This window comes from Pongo pygmaeus, chromosome 18, assembly GCF_028885625.2.
Source record: "Pongo pygmaeus isolate AG05252 chromosome 18, NHGRI_mPonPyg2-v2.0_pri, whole genome shotgun sequence".
In the NCBI taxonomy this organism is placed as follows: Eukaryota; Metazoa; Chordata; class Mammalia; order Primates; family Hominidae; genus Pongo; species Pongo pygmaeus.
The window spans coordinates 23281221-23298897 of NC_072391.2; the positions used below are offsets into that span (position 1 = coordinate 23281221).

At 41.6% G+C, this 17677-nt stretch overlaps 1 protein-coding gene across 1 annotated transcript in view; it reads left to right on the top strand.

The window, feature by feature from the left end:
* LOC129015096 (phospholipid-transporting ATPase ABCA3-like) overlaps positions 1–17677 on the top strand; it is a 47290-nt gene that overhangs the window by 11259 nt on the left and 18354 nt on the right. Inside the window, exons 3-4 of the mRNA XM_054452735.2 lie at positions 1639–1725; positions 2617–2881. Coding sequence (XP_054308710.2) covers positions 1666–1725; positions 2617–2881 — 325 coding nt within the window. The 5' untranslated portion in view covers positions 1639–1665. The remainder of the gene's footprint in view (positions 1–1638; positions 1726–2616; positions 2882–17677) is intronic.

Below are 17677 nucleotides of genomic sequence, written 5' to 3' on the forward strand. Positions count from 1 at the left end.
CCCAAGAATTTAAGTCAGATATTCATGGTCACACAGTTGTGAAATCCCACATGGTAGTGGTACGATTTCAACCTAGGCAGTCTAACTTCAGATCCTGGGTTATTAAAAGGAAACTTCCATGTCACCCCTACCATGAGGGATGAGTTTCATTTGTTTTGCTTCCCATTGTACACCTACACCTCACATGATATGTAGTAAGTATTCAGAAAATATTCATTAAATATAAGAATGAACCTGCTCTTAGTCCATTTGGGATACTATAGCAAAATACCACAGACTATGCGGCTTAAAAACAGTAGTTTATCGCTCACAGTTTTGATGGCTGTGCAGTCCAAGATCAAGGTGGCAGCACATTCTTTGTCTAGTGAGGACCCCTTTCCTGGTTGGCCTGTCTTTTCTTTGTGTCCTCACATGGTGGAAGGAATGAGGGATCTCTGTGGGGCCTCTTTTGTAAGGGAACTCATCCCATTCTAATACCTCTCTAAATCCCCATTTTTTATTTTTATTTATTTATTTAATTTTTTGAGATAGAGTTTCACTCTTGTTGCCCAGGCTGGAGTGCAATGGCGCAATCTCAGCACACTGCAACCTCCGCCTCCCTGGTTCAAGTGATTCTCCTGCCTCAATTCTCCTGCCTCAGCCTCCCGAGTAGCTGGGATTACAGGCGCCCACCACCAGACCCGGCTAATGTTTTGTATTTTTAGTAGAGACAGGGTTTCACCATGTTGGCCAGGCTGGTCCAAACTCCTGACCTCAGGTGATCCACCCGCCTCGGCCTCCCAAAGTGTTGGGATTACAGGCATGAGCCACTGTGCCCGGCCCCTAAATCCCCACTTCAAAATACCTTGACCTTGGGTGTTAGGATTTAACATATGAAGTCAGGGGAACATAAACATTCAGTTCATTGCAAATCTGTTCCCCTTAGCAATACTATTAGTGGTAGTTACTTCCAATCCGATAGATTATTGAATAGCATTTTGGGCTTATAGTTGTGCTGTGATTTTATATACTGTTTTGTTGCTTTGCCATTGGTGGTGACTTACTTGTTTTTTGTTGTTTTTAAATTAGTATTTCCATGGGGATTGGGAAAGCTACTGGCAAGATTTACCTGGAAACTTGCATCAACAACTTATTGATCTTTATTTTGTGGTTGGTATTTTATTCATATTAGAATCTCCATAGATGTTGACTAAATTAAAAATGTAGGTTGGGAGGCTGAGGCGGGCGGATCACTTGAGGTCAGCAGTTCGAGACCAGCCTGGCCAACGTGGTGAAACCCCATCTCTACTAAAAATACAACAATTAGCCAGGCGTGGTGGCGGACGCCTGTAATCCTAGCTATTCAGGAGGCTGAGGCAGAAGAATCACTTGAACCCGGGAGGAAGAGGTTGCAGTGAGCTGAGATTGCACCACTGCAGCGTGGGTGACAGAGTGAGACTCTGTCTCAAAAAAAAAAAAATAGGGATAAACAACTTCTCAAATATTTTAAATCTTTATATTTCTTATTTTAAATATTAAATATTTCTTTAAAGCTTGATTATAAAATTAAGTAATTTAAATTTAAGTAATGTGCTTGTCTAAAATTTACACATCATTAGATAATCTTTTCTTTTTAAAAAATCTTTACTCCCTCCATAGAGTTGAACTTCCTCTCTTTTTAGAAGAATGGATTTCTTGGAGTCCAAAAAATTTATGGTTCTTCTCTGGAAGAATTTTATTTTAAAGGTAAGTTGAACTACCTATAGGGTTATTACAACAGCTCAGAGGCCACAGGGGAAAATTCTGACAGCTTGATCCTTGAATTTCAATTTTTACTGTTTTACTTTTCTCAGTACAAAGGCTAGGTTATCTCTTCCAAATATAGAGTTCTCACAGAGAGAGATTAATAGCAGGATGTTATGTAGAAAGGAGAAAAAAGTCTAGGAAACTGCTGCTATTATAGAGTAAAGCTGTGTTTTTGGCAATCTATATATTCTTTTATGAAGTATCTTTTATCTTAATATGAAAGAATTACAGTTATACACAATACAGGACTATTCAGCCATGAGAAAGAATGAGATCCTCTCATTTGCAACAACATCGATGGAACTGGAGGTCATCATGTAAAGTGAGATAAGCCAGGCACAGAAAGACAAACTTTGCATGTTCTCACTTATTGGTAGAAACTAAAAATTAAAACAATTGAACTCATGGAGATGGAGAGTAGAAGGATGGTTAACAGAGGCTGGGAAGGGGTAGCTTGGGGTAGGTAAGGGGGAAGTGGAGATGGTTAATGGGTCCAAAAAAATAGAAAGCATGGATAAGACAGTATTTGCCAGCACAACGGAATGACTAGAGTCAAAAATAATTTGATTGTACATTTAAAAATATCTAAAAGAGTGTAATTGGATTGTTTGTAACACAAGGGATAAATGCTTGAGGGAATGGATACCCAATTTACCTTGATGTGATTATTATGCATTGTGTGCCTGTATCAAAATATCTCATGTAACCCTTAAATACATATACCTGCTATGTACCCATGAAAATTAAAAATTAAAAAAAATTCAAAAATGAACTTGCAAAGTTAATGACCTCTTAGGGCAATTAACATAATCTTTTTTCTTCTTCTTCTAGAGGCGGCGATGTATTGCTTTAGTTGTGGAAATGGTCCTCACATTTCTGTTTAGTGCTGTACTTTTGGCAACACGCTCTGTTATTGTTATAAAGAAGAATGGACCTTTCGATTTTGCTGCTCAGCCTGTCGACGAAGTGCCTTCCTACATCACAGCTTCCTTAATTTCTCCTTCTCCTTTGGAATTGGCTTACGTGCCTTCCAGAAGTACTGTGGTGCAGGGTATTATTGAAAAGGTGAAAATGGATTTAAACCCCCAAATGAAAGGTTAGAAATTAACATTTTCTGAAAAAACATACAGAATTACTAAATCGATTTAATGAAGACATACTTACAACCTTATTAACTGGTTCTTAACCTCCCAAGTAAAACATCGTTGAGATCCTCATACTAAGTATAAATATTATGGACTTTGTTAAACTTGAAAGTTAAATTTATATAAAATATTTTGTTCATAGAGCCCAGAACAAATAGTAATATTTCAAAATGAGATGACCAATTGTTATTATTATTCTAAGTTGTTATCCAGTTTTGTGATACTGTTTTTTCTATCTGGTGTGCTTCTTGAACCTGGGTAAGTATACCTCCAGGGGTGTGTGATTTTGTGCCACAGGTCAGTGGTCAGTTATTTAAAACAATGTTTTATATTAAAATGTGATGTGAGTAATATAGGAAGGCTTTAGAAAACACTCAAGCTATGTAGAATTATTTCAAAATCCCTCAGTCTCTCACTTAACTTCATATTCCTGGATCAGTTTCTTACCTCTTTCTCTTAGAGGTAAATACTGTCAGAAGTTTAGGTCGGCCGGGCCCAGTGGCTCACACCTGTAATCCCAGCATTTTGGGAGGCTGAGGTGGGCAGATCACCTGAGGTCAGGAGTTCAAGACCAGCCTGGCCAACATGGCGAAACCCCATCTCTACTAAAAATATAAAAACTAGCCAGGCATGGTGGTGTGCACCTGTAGTCCCAGCTACTCGGGAGGCTGAGGCATGAGAATCACTTGAACCCAGGAGGAGGAGGTTGCAGTGAGGTGAAATTACACCACTGCACTCCAGCCTGGGTGACAGAGTAAAACTCTGTCTCAAAAAAAAAAAAAAAAAAAAAAGTTTGTGGGCATCTCCCTAGCATACCTCTCTCTATACATGTGTGTGCGTGTGCACACACACACACACACACACACACACACAGTCAGGCAACTTTTCCATCTTTTTTTGTCTTTCAAGAGATATGAGAGTCCTTGGGAGTAGATGCCATCTCAAAGCATTCTTTTTTGTTGTTTGCTTTTTTTATCAAAGCATTCTTATTGTAAAATAAAGACTGAAACAGGAGAATATGAAGTTCCCAGTAATTTTTAAATTCTACAACAAAAATATCCCAACAAATTTAAAGTCTATTATGGGTTACTCCAACAGTCGGTTTGGGTTACTCAAAATATTTTCTGATTTCCACTCTGATGTCTTCTTTGATGCATGGAATTTAAAAATTTTTAGAAATGTGTTGCTGAACTTCCAAACACTGGGGACTTCTTGTTATCTTTCTGTTGTTGATTTCTCTTTTAATTTCCTTTCATCAGAGAATATACTCAATTCCAGTTCTTTGACTTTTTTTTTTTTTCTTCTTTTATTATTATTTATTATTATTAAACTTTAGGTTTTATGGTACATGTGCGCAATGTGCAGGTAAGTTACATATGTATACATGTGCCATGCTGGTGCGCTGCACCCACCAACTCGTCATCTAGCATTAGGTATATCTCCCAGTGCTATCCTTCCCCCCTCCCCCCACCCCACAACAGTCCCCAGAGTGTGATGTTCCCCTTCCTGTGTCCATGTGTTCTCATTGTTCAATTCCCACCTATGAGTGAGAATATGCGGTGTTTGGTTTTTTGTTCTTGCGATAGTTTACTGAGAATGATGATTTCCAATTTCATCCATGTCCCTACAAAGGACGTGAACTCATCATTTTTTATGGCTGCATAGTATTCCATGGTGTATATGTGCCACATTTTCTTAATCCAGTCTATCATTGTTGGACATTTGGGTTGGTTCCAAGTCTTTGCTATTGTGAATAATGCCGCAATAAACATACGTGTGCATGTGTCTTTATAGCAGCATGATTTATAGTCCTTTGGGTATATACCCAGTAATGGGATGGCTGGGTCGAATGGAATTTCTAGTTCTAGATCCCTGAGGAATCGCCACACTGACTTCCACAAGGGTTGAATTAGTTTACAGTCCCACCAACAGTGTAAAAGTGTTCCTATTTCTCCACATCCTCTCCAGCACCTGTTGTTTCCTGACTTTTTAATGATTGCCATTCTAACTGGTGTGAGATGGTATCTCATTGTGGTTTTGATTTGCATTTCTCTGATGGCCAGTGATGGTGAGCATTTTTTCATGTGTTTTTTGGCTGCATAAATGTCTTCTTTTGAGAAGTGTCTGTTCATGTCCTTCGCCCACTTTTTGATGGGGTTGTTTGTTTTTTTCTTGTAAATTTGTTGGAGTTCATTGTAGATTCTGGATATTAGCCCTTTGTCAGATGAGTAGGTTGCGAAAATTTTCTCCCATTTTGTAGGTTGCCTGTTCACTCTGATGGTAGTTTCTTTTGCTGTGCAGAAGCTCTTTAGTTTAATTAGATCCCATTTGTCAATTTTGGCTTTTGTTGCCATTGCTTTTGGTGTTTTAGACATGAAGTCCTTGCCCATGCCTATGTCCTGAATGGTAATGCCTAGGTTTTCTTCTAGGGTTTTTATGGTTTTAGGTCTAACATTTAAGTCTTTAATCCATCTTGAATTGATTTTTGTATAAGGTGTAAGGAAGGGATCCAGTTTCAGCTTTCTGCATATGGCTAGCCAGTTTTCCCGCAACATTTATTAAATAGGGAATCCTTTCCCCATTTCTTGTTTTTGTCAGGTTTGTCAAAGATCAAATACTTGTAGATATGTGGCATTAGTTCTGACGGCTCTGTTCTGTTCCATTGATCTATATCTCTGTTTTGGTACCAGTACCATGCTGTTTTGGTTACTGTAGCCTTGTAGTATAGTTTGAAGTCAGGTAGTGTGATGCCTCCAGCTTTGTTCTTTTGGCTTAGGATTGACTTGGTGATGCGGGCTCTTTTTTGGTTCCATATGAACTTTAAAGTAGTTTTTTCCAATTCTGTGAAGAAAGTCATTGGTAGCTTGATGGGGATGGCATTGAATCTGTAAATTACCTTGGGAAGGATGGCCATTTTCATGATATTGATTCTTCCTACCCATGAGCATGGAATGTTCTTCCATTTGTTTGTATCCTCTTTTATTTCCTTGAGCAGTGGTTTGTAGTTCTCCTTGAAGAGGTCTTTCACATCCCTTGTAAGTTGGATTCCTAGGTATTTTATTCTCTTTGAAGCAATTGTGAATGGGAGTTCACTGATGATTTGGCTCTCTGTTTGTCTGTTATTGGTGTATAAGAATGCTTGTGATTTTTGCACATTGATTTTGTATCCTGAGACTTTGCTGAAGTTGCTTATCAGCTTAAGGAGATTTTGGGCTGAGACAATGGGGTTTTCTAGATATACTATCATGTCATCTGCAAACAGGGACAATTTGACTTCCTCTTTTCCTAATTGAATACCCTTTATTTCCTTCTCCTGCCTAATTGCCCTGGCCAGAACTTCCAACACTATGTTGAATAGAAGTGGTGAGAGAGGGCATCCCTGTCTTGTGCCAGTTTTCAAAGGGAATGCTTCCAGTTTTTGCCCATTCAGTATGATATTGGCTGTGGGTTTGTCATAAATAGCTCTTATTATTTTGAGATACGTCCCATCAATTCCTAAGTTATTGAGAGTTTTTAGCATGAAGGGTTGTTGAATTTTGTCAAAGGCCTTTTCTGCATCTATTGAGATAATCATGTGGTTTTTGTCTTTGGTTCGGTTTATATGCTGGATTACATTTATTGATTTGCGTATATTGAACCAGCCTTGCATCCCAGGGATGAAGCCCACTTGATCATGGTGGATAAGCTTTTTGATGTGCTGCTGGATTCTGTTTGCCAGTATTTTATTGAGGATTTTTGCATCAATGTTCATCAAGGATATTGGTCTAAAATTCTCTTTTTTTGTTGTATCTCTGCCAGGCTTTGGTATCAGGATGATGCTGGCCTCATAAAATGAGTTAGGGAGGATTCCCTCTTTTTCTATTGATTGGAATAGTTTCAGAAGGAATGGTACCAGCTCCTCCTTGTACCTCTGGTAGAATTCGGCTGTGAATCCATCTGGACCTGGACTTTTTTTGGTTGGTAAGCTATTGATTATTGCCACAATTTCAGCTCCTGTTATTGGTCTATTCAGAGATTCAACTTCTTCCTGGTTTAGTCTTGGGAGGGTGTATGTGTTGAGGAATTTATCCATTTCTTCTAGATTTTCTAGTTTATTTGCATAGAGGTGTTTGTAATATTCTCTGATGGTAGTTTGTATTTCTGTGGGATCGGTGGTGATATCCCCTTTATCATTTTTTATTGCATCTATTTGATTCTTCTCTCTTTTTTTCTTTATTAATCTTGCTAGCGGTCTATCAATTTTGTTGATCCTTTCAAAAAACCAGCTCCTGGATTCATTGATTTTTTGAAGGGTTTTTTGTGTCTCTATTTCCTTCAGTTCTGCTCTGATTTTAGTTATTTCTTCCCTTCTGCTAGCTTTTGAATGTGTTTGCTCTTGCTTTTCTAGTTCTTTTAATTGTGATGTTAGGGTGTCAATTTTGGATCTTTCCTGCTTTCTCTTGTGGGCATTTAGTGCTATAAATTTCCCTCTACACACTGCTTTGAATGCATCCCAGAGATTCTGGTATGTTGTGTCTTGGTTCTCGTTGGTTTCAAAGAACATCTTTATTTCTGCCTTCATTTCGTTATGTACCCAGTAGTCATTCAGGAGCAGGTTGTTCAGTTTCCACGTAGTTGAGCGGTTTTGAGTGAGATTCTTAATCCTGAGTTCTAGCTTGATTGCACTGTGATCTGAGAGACAGTTTGTTACAATTTCTGTTCTTTTACATTTATTGAGGAGAGCTTTACTTCCAAGTATATGGTCAATTTTGGAATAGGTGTGGTGTGGTGCTGAAAAAAATGTATATTCTGTTGATTTGGGGTGGAGAGTTCTGTAGATGTCTATTAGGTCTGCTTGGTGCAGAGCTGAGTTCAATTCCTGGGTATCCTTGTTGACTTTCTGTCTCGTTGATCTGTCTAATGTTGATAGTGGGGTGTTAAAGTCTCCCATTATTAATGTGTGGGAGTCTAAGTCTCTTTGTAGGTCACTCAGGACTTGCTTTATGAATCTGGGTGCTCCTGTATTGGGTGCATATATATTTAGGATAGTTAGCTCTTCTTGTTGAATTAATCCCTTTACCATTATGTAATGGCCTTCTTTGTCTCTTTTGATCTTTGTTGGTTTAAAGTCTGTTTTATCAGAGACTAGGATTGCAACCCCTGCCTTTTTTTGTTTTCCATTTGCTTGGTAGATCTTCCTCCATCCTTTTATTTTGAGCCTATGTGTGTCTCTGCACGTGAGATGGGTTTCCTGAATACAGCACACTGATGGGTCTTGAGTCTTTATCCAGTTTGCCAGTCTGTGTCTTTTAATTGGAGCATTTAGTCCATTTACATTTAAAGTTAATATTGTTATGTGTGAATCTGATCCTGTCATTATGATGTTAGCTGGATATTTTGCTCGTTAGTTGATGCAGTCTCTTCCTAGTCTCGATGTTCTTTACATTTCGGTATGATTTTGCAGTGGCTGGTACCGGTTGTGCCTTTCCATGTTTAGCGCTTCCTTCAGGAGCTCTTTTAGGGCAGGCCTGGTGGTGACAAAATCTCTCAGCATTTGCTTGTCTGTAAAGTATTTTATTTCTCCTTCACTTATGAAGCTTAGTTTGGCAGGATATGAAATTCTGGGTTGAAAATTCTTTTCTTTAAGAATGTTGAATATTGGCCCCCACTCTCTTCTGGCTTGTAGGGTTTCTGCCGAGAGATCCGCTGTTAGTCTGATGGGCTTCCCTTTGATGGTAACCCGACCTTTCTCTCTGGCTGCCCTTAACATTTTTTCCTTCATTTCAACTTTGGTGAATCTGACAATTATGTGTCTTGGAGTTGCTCTTCTCGAGGAGTATCTTTGTGGCGTTCTCTGTATTTCCTGAATCTGAATATTGGCCTGCCTTGCTAGATTGGGGAAGTTCTCCTGGATAATATCCTGCAGAGTGTTTTCCAACTTGTTTCCACTCTCCCCGTCACTTTCAGGTACACCAATCAGACGTAGATTTGGTCTTTTCACATAGTCCCACATTTCTTGGAGGCTTTGCTCGTTTCTTTTTATTCTTTTTTCTCTAAACTTCCCTTCTCGCTTCATTTCATTCATTTCATCTTCCAGGGCTGATACCCTTTCTTCCATTTGATCGCATCGGCTCCTGAGGCTTCTGCATTCTTCACGTAGTTCTCGAGCCTTGGTTTTCAGCTCCATCAGCTCCTTTAAGCAATTCTCTGTATTGGTTATTCTAGTTATACATTCTTCTAAATTTTTTTCAAAGTTTTCAACTTCTTTGCCTTTGGTTTGAATATCCTCCCGTAGCTCAGAGTAATTTGATCGTCTGAAGCCTTCTTCTCTCAGCTCGTCAAAGTCATTCTCTGTCCAGCTTTGTTCCGTTGCTGGTGAGGAACTGCGTTCCTTTGGAGGAGGAGAGGTACTCTGGTTTTTAGAGTTTCCAGTTTTTCTGCTCTGTTTTTTCCCCATCTTTGTGGTTTTAACTACTTTTGGTCTTTGATGATGGTGATGTACAGATGGGTTTTTGGTGTGGATGTCCTTTCTGTTAGTTTTCCTTCTAACAGACAGGACCCTCAGCTGCAGGTCTGTTGGAGTACCTGGCCGGCCGTGTGAGGTGTCAGTCTGCCCCTGCTGGGGGGTGCCTCCCAGTTAGGCTGCTCGGGGGTCAGGGGTCAGGGACCCACTTGAGGAGGCAGTCAGCCCGTTCTCAGATTTCCAGCTGCGTGCTGGGAGAACCACTGCTCTCCTCACAGCTGTCAGACAGGGACATTTAAGTCTGCAGAGGTTACTGCTGTCTTTTTGTTTGTCTGTGTCCTGCCCCCAGAGGTGGAGCCTACAGAGGCAGGCAGGCCTCCTTGAGCTGTGGTGGGCTCCACCCAGTTCAAGCTTCCAGGCTGCTTTGTTTACCTAAGCGAGCCTGGGCAATGGCGGGCGCCCCTCCCCCAGCCTCGCTGCCGACTTGCTGTTTGATCTCAGACTGCTGTGCTAGCAATCAGCGAGACTCCGTGGGCGTAGGACCCTCTGAGCCAGGTGCGGGCTATACTCTCCTGGGGCACCGTTTCCTAAGCCCGTCGGAAAAGCACAGTATTCGGGTGGGAGTGGCCCGATTTTCCAGGTGCCGTCTGTCACCCCTGGAAGGGGAACTCCCTGACCCCTTGCGCTTCCCGAGTGAGGCAATGCCTCGCCCCTGCTTCGGCTGGCGCACGGTGCGCTCACCCACTGACCTGCGCCCACTGTCTGGCACTCCCTAGTGAGATGAACACGGTACCTCAGATGGAAATGCAGAAATCACCCGTCTTCTGCGTCGCTCGCGCTGGGAGCTGTAGACCGGAGCTGTTCCTATTCGGCCATCTTGGCTCCTCCCCCCTTCTTTGACATTTTGAGAATTGTCTATGACTAGTACATGGTATATTTTGATAAATGTCTTCTATGCATTTGTAAAAACTATGTGTGCTGTAGGTTTTGCTTCTGGAGTTCTATAAATGCTACCTAGGCAAAGTAGGCTAAGTGTCATGCTTTTCAAGTCATCTGTATTCTTTTTTTTTTTTTGTCTGCTTATTATATCAGTCATTGAAAGAAGTACCTGAAATAATACCTGATTTCCAATCAGGTATTATTAGGATTAAATAGGTTATATATTGTATATATTAATTTTTTTTTTCTTGAGACGGAGTCTTGCTCTGTCACCAGGCTGGAGTGCAGTGGCGCGATCTCGGCTCACTGCAACCTTCCACCTCCCAGGTTCAAGCGATTCCCCTGCCTCAGCCTCCCAAGTAGCTGGGACTACAGGTACCTGCCACCACGCCTGGCTAATTTTTTGTATTTTTAGTAGAGACGGGGTTTCACCACATTGGCTAGGATGGTCTGGATCTCCTGACCTTGTGATCCACCCCCTCAGCCTCCCAAAGTGCTGGGATTACAGGTATGAGCCACCGTGCCCGGCCTATATATATTAAAATTTATACAATTTTAAGATATTAAAATTTCCAACTGAGATTTAGCTATTTTTCTTTTTGCTTATTTATTTTGAATTACAGTTCATGTGATCTTTCCATTGAATAATTTTAAAAACAATATTTTTCAGTTCTGGAATTTCCATTTATCTCTATTTTGAATAGGTTCCAGGTCTCTTGGAAAATGTACCATTTTTAAGTTTATTAACCATATCAACCGTAGTTACTTTGAAATCTCTGCCAGGAAGTTCTGGTATCTGGATTACTTGTTTATCTTTTTTTTTTTCTTTTATGCCATTGAGTTCTATTTTGTAACATGCCTTGTATATTTTTATCAAATCCAAGATGTTGCAGATGAAAAATTTTGAAGGCTCTTAGGGATATTTCTTTATCCAAAGAGGGTTAAATTTTCTTTTGGATCATTATTAAAGTACTGGTAACTCCCCCTGCCCCCACTGAAGGCTGGTTTTAGCTTCACTAAAGACTGCCCTATTTCTGTTTTCTCTTTACTTCTGGGCATAATCCTGGTCCTAGTGCATGATTGATCCTTACTCCTAAGGCATGACCATTCCATGATTTCAACTGAAAGTCGGGGGTTCAAGAAGGCTCCTTACCTGTGGGGCTTGAACTCCATCCTCTGTCTCCCCAGCCTGGTGCTGCTGCTGAAATCACTGCTCAGCATTTTTGCCCTCCAGCCACTGTCATCTACCTGCCTGTACTCACTTAGAAGACTAGAAGTTCATACCCAGGCTTTCGCCCCTCTTCCTGGGTACACATAGTTAATTAAGGCAGCTGACAGGCAAAGATGAATACCTGGGCTGGGCGTAGTGGTTCACACCTGTAATCCCAGCACTTTGGGAGGCAGAGGCAGGAGTTCACAAGGTCGAGAGATCGAGACCATCCTGGCTAACATGATGAAACCCTGTCTCTACTAAAAATACAAAAAATTAGCCAGGCGTGGTGGCGGGTGCCTGTAGTCCCAGCTACTCGGGAGACTGAGGCAGGAGAATCGCTTGAACCCAGGAGGCGGAGGTTGCAGTGAGCCGAGATCGCACCACAACACTCCAGTCTGGGTGACAGAGCAAGACTCCATCTCAAAAAAAAAAAAAAAGAGAGAGAAATAAAAAGATGAATACCCAGGGAAAACATTTTAGATATCTGAGGAGACCAGGAACAATGAAAGGAAGAAAGAAAATGGAACCTCCTGTACCAGGAGAAGCAGAACTAGTGTAACTACTGGAGGGGTGAGAAGAAGAGCTGCCCAGGCGTCTGGAGTTTCAGCTGGGGTTCAGCTCTGCCCCATCACCCCAGGCTGAGGCATTTGCTTTCTTATGCATGACCATGATGGAAAGAACAACTATCCCCAGTCTAGGCTTTCAGGACATGGTTACATGTTTATGTGTGTTTAATGCTCTCCTTATTGGGGCTAAGCAAGTTGGGTATATATTGGAATGAAAAAAGTTGAAAGTTAGATTCTTTTAGAGTTGTGTTTTTTGTTTGTTTTGTTTTGGCCAGGTCACTAGGATTGAAGGTGGGAGAGACAAACGAATTGAAGAATTGGAAGAGTTATTGAAGACATAGGTCCTGGAATCTAAACTGGAAAGGAAACGAAGTTAGGAAAAGAATGATTTCAGATGTCAAGTGATGGGAATGTAAAATGGCTCTTGATCAAAGACCTCTGAAGCTACACATCATATAACCAGTGCACCACCAGCTCCACACATCAATATATTTCTACAGCAGTTTCTCTAGGACAATGGTCCCCAACCTTTTTGGCACCAAGGACCAGTTGCATAGAAGACAATTTTTCCACAGACCGGTGGCGGAGGGATGGTTTCAGGGTGATTCAAGCACATCACATTTATTGTGTACTTTATTTCTATTATTACATAGTAATATATAATGAAATCATTATACAACTCACCATAATGAAGAATCAGCAGGAGCCCTGAACTTGTTTTCCTGAAACTAGGCAGTCCTATCTGGGGATGGTGGGAGACAGTGACAGATCATCAGGCATTAGATTCTCAAAAGGAGCTTGCAGCCTAGATCCCTTACATACGTAGTTCACAATAGGGTTTGTGCTTCTGTGAGAATCGAATGCCTCCACTGATCTGACAGGAGGCAAAGCTCAGTTGGCAATGCAAGTGATGGGGAGCAGCTGTAAATACAGATGAAGCTTTGCTCGCTCACCGGCCGCTCACCTCCTGCTGTGTGTTATGGTTCCTAACAGGCCATGGACCGGTACCAGTCCACAGCCTGGGGGTTGGGGACCCCTGCTGTAGGACAAACCAAAATAAACAGTATACTTCCTCACTCGGAAAATGAAAATAATAATAGTGTCTTATTTATAGGGTAGTTGTGTATATATGAAGTATTTAGAGCAGTTCTCAGCACATAGTAAGTGCTCAGTAAATACTAGATTTATTGTTCAGCCAGGTGCAGTGGCTTATGCTTGTAATCCCAGCACTTTGGGAGGCTGAGGCGGCTGGAACATGAGGTCAGGAGATTGAGAGCAGCCTGTCCAACATGGTGAAACCCCGTGTCTACTAAAAACAGAAAAATTAGCTGGGTGTGTTGGCGGGTACCTGTAGTCCCAGCTACTCTACTACTGAGACCAGCCTGACCAACATGGATAAACCCCATCTCTACTAAAAATACAAAATTAGCCAGACGTGGTGGCGCATGCCTGTAATCCCAGCTACTTAAGAGGGTGAGGCAGGAGAATCACTTGAACCTGGGAGGTGGAGGTTACAGTGAGTCGAGATCATGCCACTGTGATCCAGACTGCGCGGCAGAGCGAGACTCCATCAAAAAAAAAAAAAAAAAAAAGACTGGATTTATTATTATTATAGGAAACACAGCTTTCTGCTCTGCCACCATCTATGCTGAGTATCACCATAAGGCCAGCCTGCCAGTGACTATTTGGAAGAGCTGTAGCATCTAGCAATACTTCCAACGTGTCTTCTGTTTCCCAAATAATAATACAAAATATGAAACAAAATGGACAGTAGAGGAAACATTTTGAACGGGAAACCATGTCTATCTCCTCTGTAAACCTGTCCATTTGAAATTTGGATTACTGCTTCTTGGATTCATTCAAGGCAATGGAAATAACCAAACTTTCTGCCTTCAACTACCTGGTCCAAGGAAATCAATCCTGTCTTTCCTCTCTAATCTTAATCTTCCCACCTGGATCTTGTGGTTTTAAGCCTGCCTAGTCATAAAGGACAACTGCAAATATTTCAACTTTATTGGAACTCAAGAGCATTCTGGGTTTGTTCTTTGTGATTCTTCCCTTTTATTTCACTTCCACCTAACTTTTAACCTTTTTTTTGAGATGGAGAAGTGTCATTCTGTCACCCAAGCTGGACTGCAGTGACCCAATCTCGGCTCACTTGGCAACCTCCACTTCCCAAATTCAAGCAATTCTCCTGCCTCAGCCTCCTGAGTATCTGGGACTACAGGCACCTGCTACGACACCTGGCTAATTTTTTTGTATTTTTGTTAGAGACGGGGTTTCACCATGTTGGTCAGGTTGGTCTTGAACTCCTGACCTCAAATGATCCACCAGCCTCTGCCTCCCAAAGTGCTGGGAATACAGGCGTAAGCCACTGCACCTGGCAACTTTTAACGTTTGATGTTATATTCCATTTCCAGCATCTAGCTCTTAAATTTTGATATTATGTTCTATTTCCAGCTGTGTCCCTTTTTTTTTTTTTTTGAGACGGAGTTTCACTCTTGTTGCCCAGGCTGGAGTGCAATGGTGTGATCTCGGCTCACCGCAATCTCTGCCTTCCAGGTTCAAGTAATTCTCCTGCCTCAGCCTCTCGAGTAGCTGGGATTACAGGCATGCACCACCAAGTCCAGCTAATTTTGTATTTTTAGTAGAGATGGGGTTTATCCATGTTGGTCAGGCTGGTCTCAAACTCCTGATCTCAGGTGATCCGCCCGCCTCAGCCTCCCAAGGTGCTGGGATTACAGGCGTGAGCCACCGTGCCCAGCCTACTTTTTTTATTCTTAAGAGTGGACTTAGTTTTACCAGCTTTGATGATTTGAATTCTCTGGGGCCCTTGTCTGCTCCTGCTCCTGACCAACTCGTGTAGGTTCCCCTCTGATTCCAGCCCCCAAGAAGCTACTTTCAGCTTTGAAATTTATGTGCCAGCTTTGCCTACCCCCTGAGAAAGGGAGATTAGATCAGGTGCTTTGCATCTGGTATTTTGCAGTTTTACCAAAAGTGATGATTATGACCCCTCAGCATAATTTCATAGCCACCAACAATGTTCTTAGGTTTGGATAGCAATCCAAATATACTTTAAGCTACCACCAGATTAAACTCTCTTAAGAAAGTAGAGTTGACTGTCATTATTTGTGGATTCTGAATTTGTGAATTCAACAACTCACTAAAATTTATGTGTAACTCAAAATCAGTAACTGTTTCACTTTTTAGGTCATTTGCAGACATGCAGGGAGTGGCAAAAAATTTTGAGTTCTCCAAGGGTGGTTTCCAGCCTTGGCCAGGTCAAACAAGATGACACCCTGTCCTGTATGTCCTGTTTCAACCCTCATACTGCAAACAAATATTCTTGACTTGATATAGTTAGTGCCTTTTTTTTTTTTTTTTGCATCTTTGTTCTTTATGTTGGTGATTTTGTTGTTTAATGTCACCCGCAGGCATAGTGCTGAAGTACTGTCTCATGTTCCTAAGTGCAAAAGGGCTATGATTATGTCTTTTTTTTTTTTTTTTTTTTTTGGAGACAGATTCTTACTCTGTTGCCCATGCTGGAGTGCAATGGCGTGATCTCGGCTCACTGCAACCTCCACCTCCCCCAGCTCAAGCCATTCTCCTGTCTCAGCCTCCTGAGTAGATGAAACTACAGGTGCACACAACCACGCCCAGCTACAGTTTTATATTTTTAGGAGAGATGGGGTTTCACCAAGTTGGCCAGACTGGTCTAGAACTCCTGATCTCAAGTGATCTGCCCACCTTGGCCTCCCAAAGTGCTGGGATTACAGGCATGATCCACCGTGCCTGGCCCTGATTATGTCTTTTGGAGAAAATATCTATGTTAGAGAAGCTTAATTCAGGCATGAGTTATACTGCTGCTGGCCGTGAGGTCAGTGTTCGTGAATCAACAGTATGTATTAAATAAGGTGTCTTTAAACAGAAACACCCCAAAAAACGGGTCGTGTATTGATCAGTTGATGAAAATGTGACCAGAGGCTTGCAGGAAACTAATTTTGTATTTTCCCTAGGAGTAATCTTTCAGTATTCCCTAACTGAAGTGTCTGTGATGACTTTATAGAACATAACCAAGAATGATGAAAATGGATGGTGTCCAGGATGGGAACATAACATGTACAGCATCAGCACTTTCATATGAAAGTCTCCCAACAGCGCAGGTGCAGCTGTACGCTCCACCAGTACACAGGGCACATTCAGTTCAAGAGCTGAGGTCGATACGGTGTAGACCCTGTAATTATAGGGAAGCCGCCACTTTTGTTTGCCAGAATTTGTGCAAAGTCCTACTTACTTTCTTCTCAAGCCAAGTGTAGTCTCTAGACGAGATATATGGCAGCAAACAATGTTGATGATGAGTTCCAGGCACTGCTAACATTCTATATTTTTAACTCAGCACATACCTAGGCACAGTGCTGCCAGAGAGTAAACTCATAGTTATCTTAGTGGGTACACCTGGGTCCAGGAAAATAGGATTTATGTTTGCTATTTACCCTTTCCTCACAATAATAAATCTGCAGGTTTTTTTTTTTTTTTTGAGACAGAGTTTCGCAGTTGTTGCCCGGGCTAGAGTACAGTGGTGCGATCTTGGCTCACTGCAACCTCTGCCTCCCAATTTCAAGGATTCTCCTGCCTCAGCCTCCCAGGTAGCTAGGATTACAAGCATGCACCACCACGCCCAGCTAATTTTTTGTATTTTTAGTAGAGATGGGGTTTCACCATGTTGGCCAGGCTGGTCTTGAACTCCTGGCATCAAGTGGTCCACCCGCCTCTGCCTCCCAAAGTGCTGGGATTACAGGTATGAGCCACCATGCCTGGCCAAAATCTGCAGTTTTATATCAAAATGTATCATCAGTGACAGTCCCTAAGGGCAATCACATGTTTTTCTGACACCGTAGTTGTATCACAATATATCACAACTATTAGCATTATGGACTAGAAAAGCAGTACATTTACTGTTTTTCAAAACTAACTGGACTATCCTTGATACCTACCATCCCCAGCCTGTTTGAGATGCAGTAAGGGGCTCAGGCTGGTGCCAAAATCTTGGACACACCCTCAGCCATGAGTTACCATGATTAGCGGCAAGCACAGATCAAGCCTTGTCCTGGTGTGTGTCCTTGGGTTCTTTGAAGCTGTTGAGTGATTTAGAAGAACATTGGCAGCCAAGTATAAGCTGGTCATATGGAGTCACACATGAAGCTGAGAGATGTCTGATTCATCTCATAATGAAAGCTGTTACTCTCATCAAAATTTCATCAACTTTGGGAAATGATTATGTTGCTGACTGGAGATCAACATGGAAATCTGGGTATAAAAAGCAGTCAGGGAGGCTGGATCCTTTCTTCCAGTGGCTGCCTCAAATCCAGCAGGCCCTTGAATAACGTCATTTTGTCCAACGTCATTTTGTCATAACTTTGATGGGAAAAAAAAAATTGATTCCCAGCCCGGGCTGTTGTCAGTGTGGAGCTTGCATGTTCTCTCTGTATCTGTGTGGGTTTTCTCTGGGCATTCCAATTTTCTCCTGCATCCCAAAGATGTGCACTTTAGGGGAATTGGCGTGTTGACATTGTCCCAGTCTAAGTGA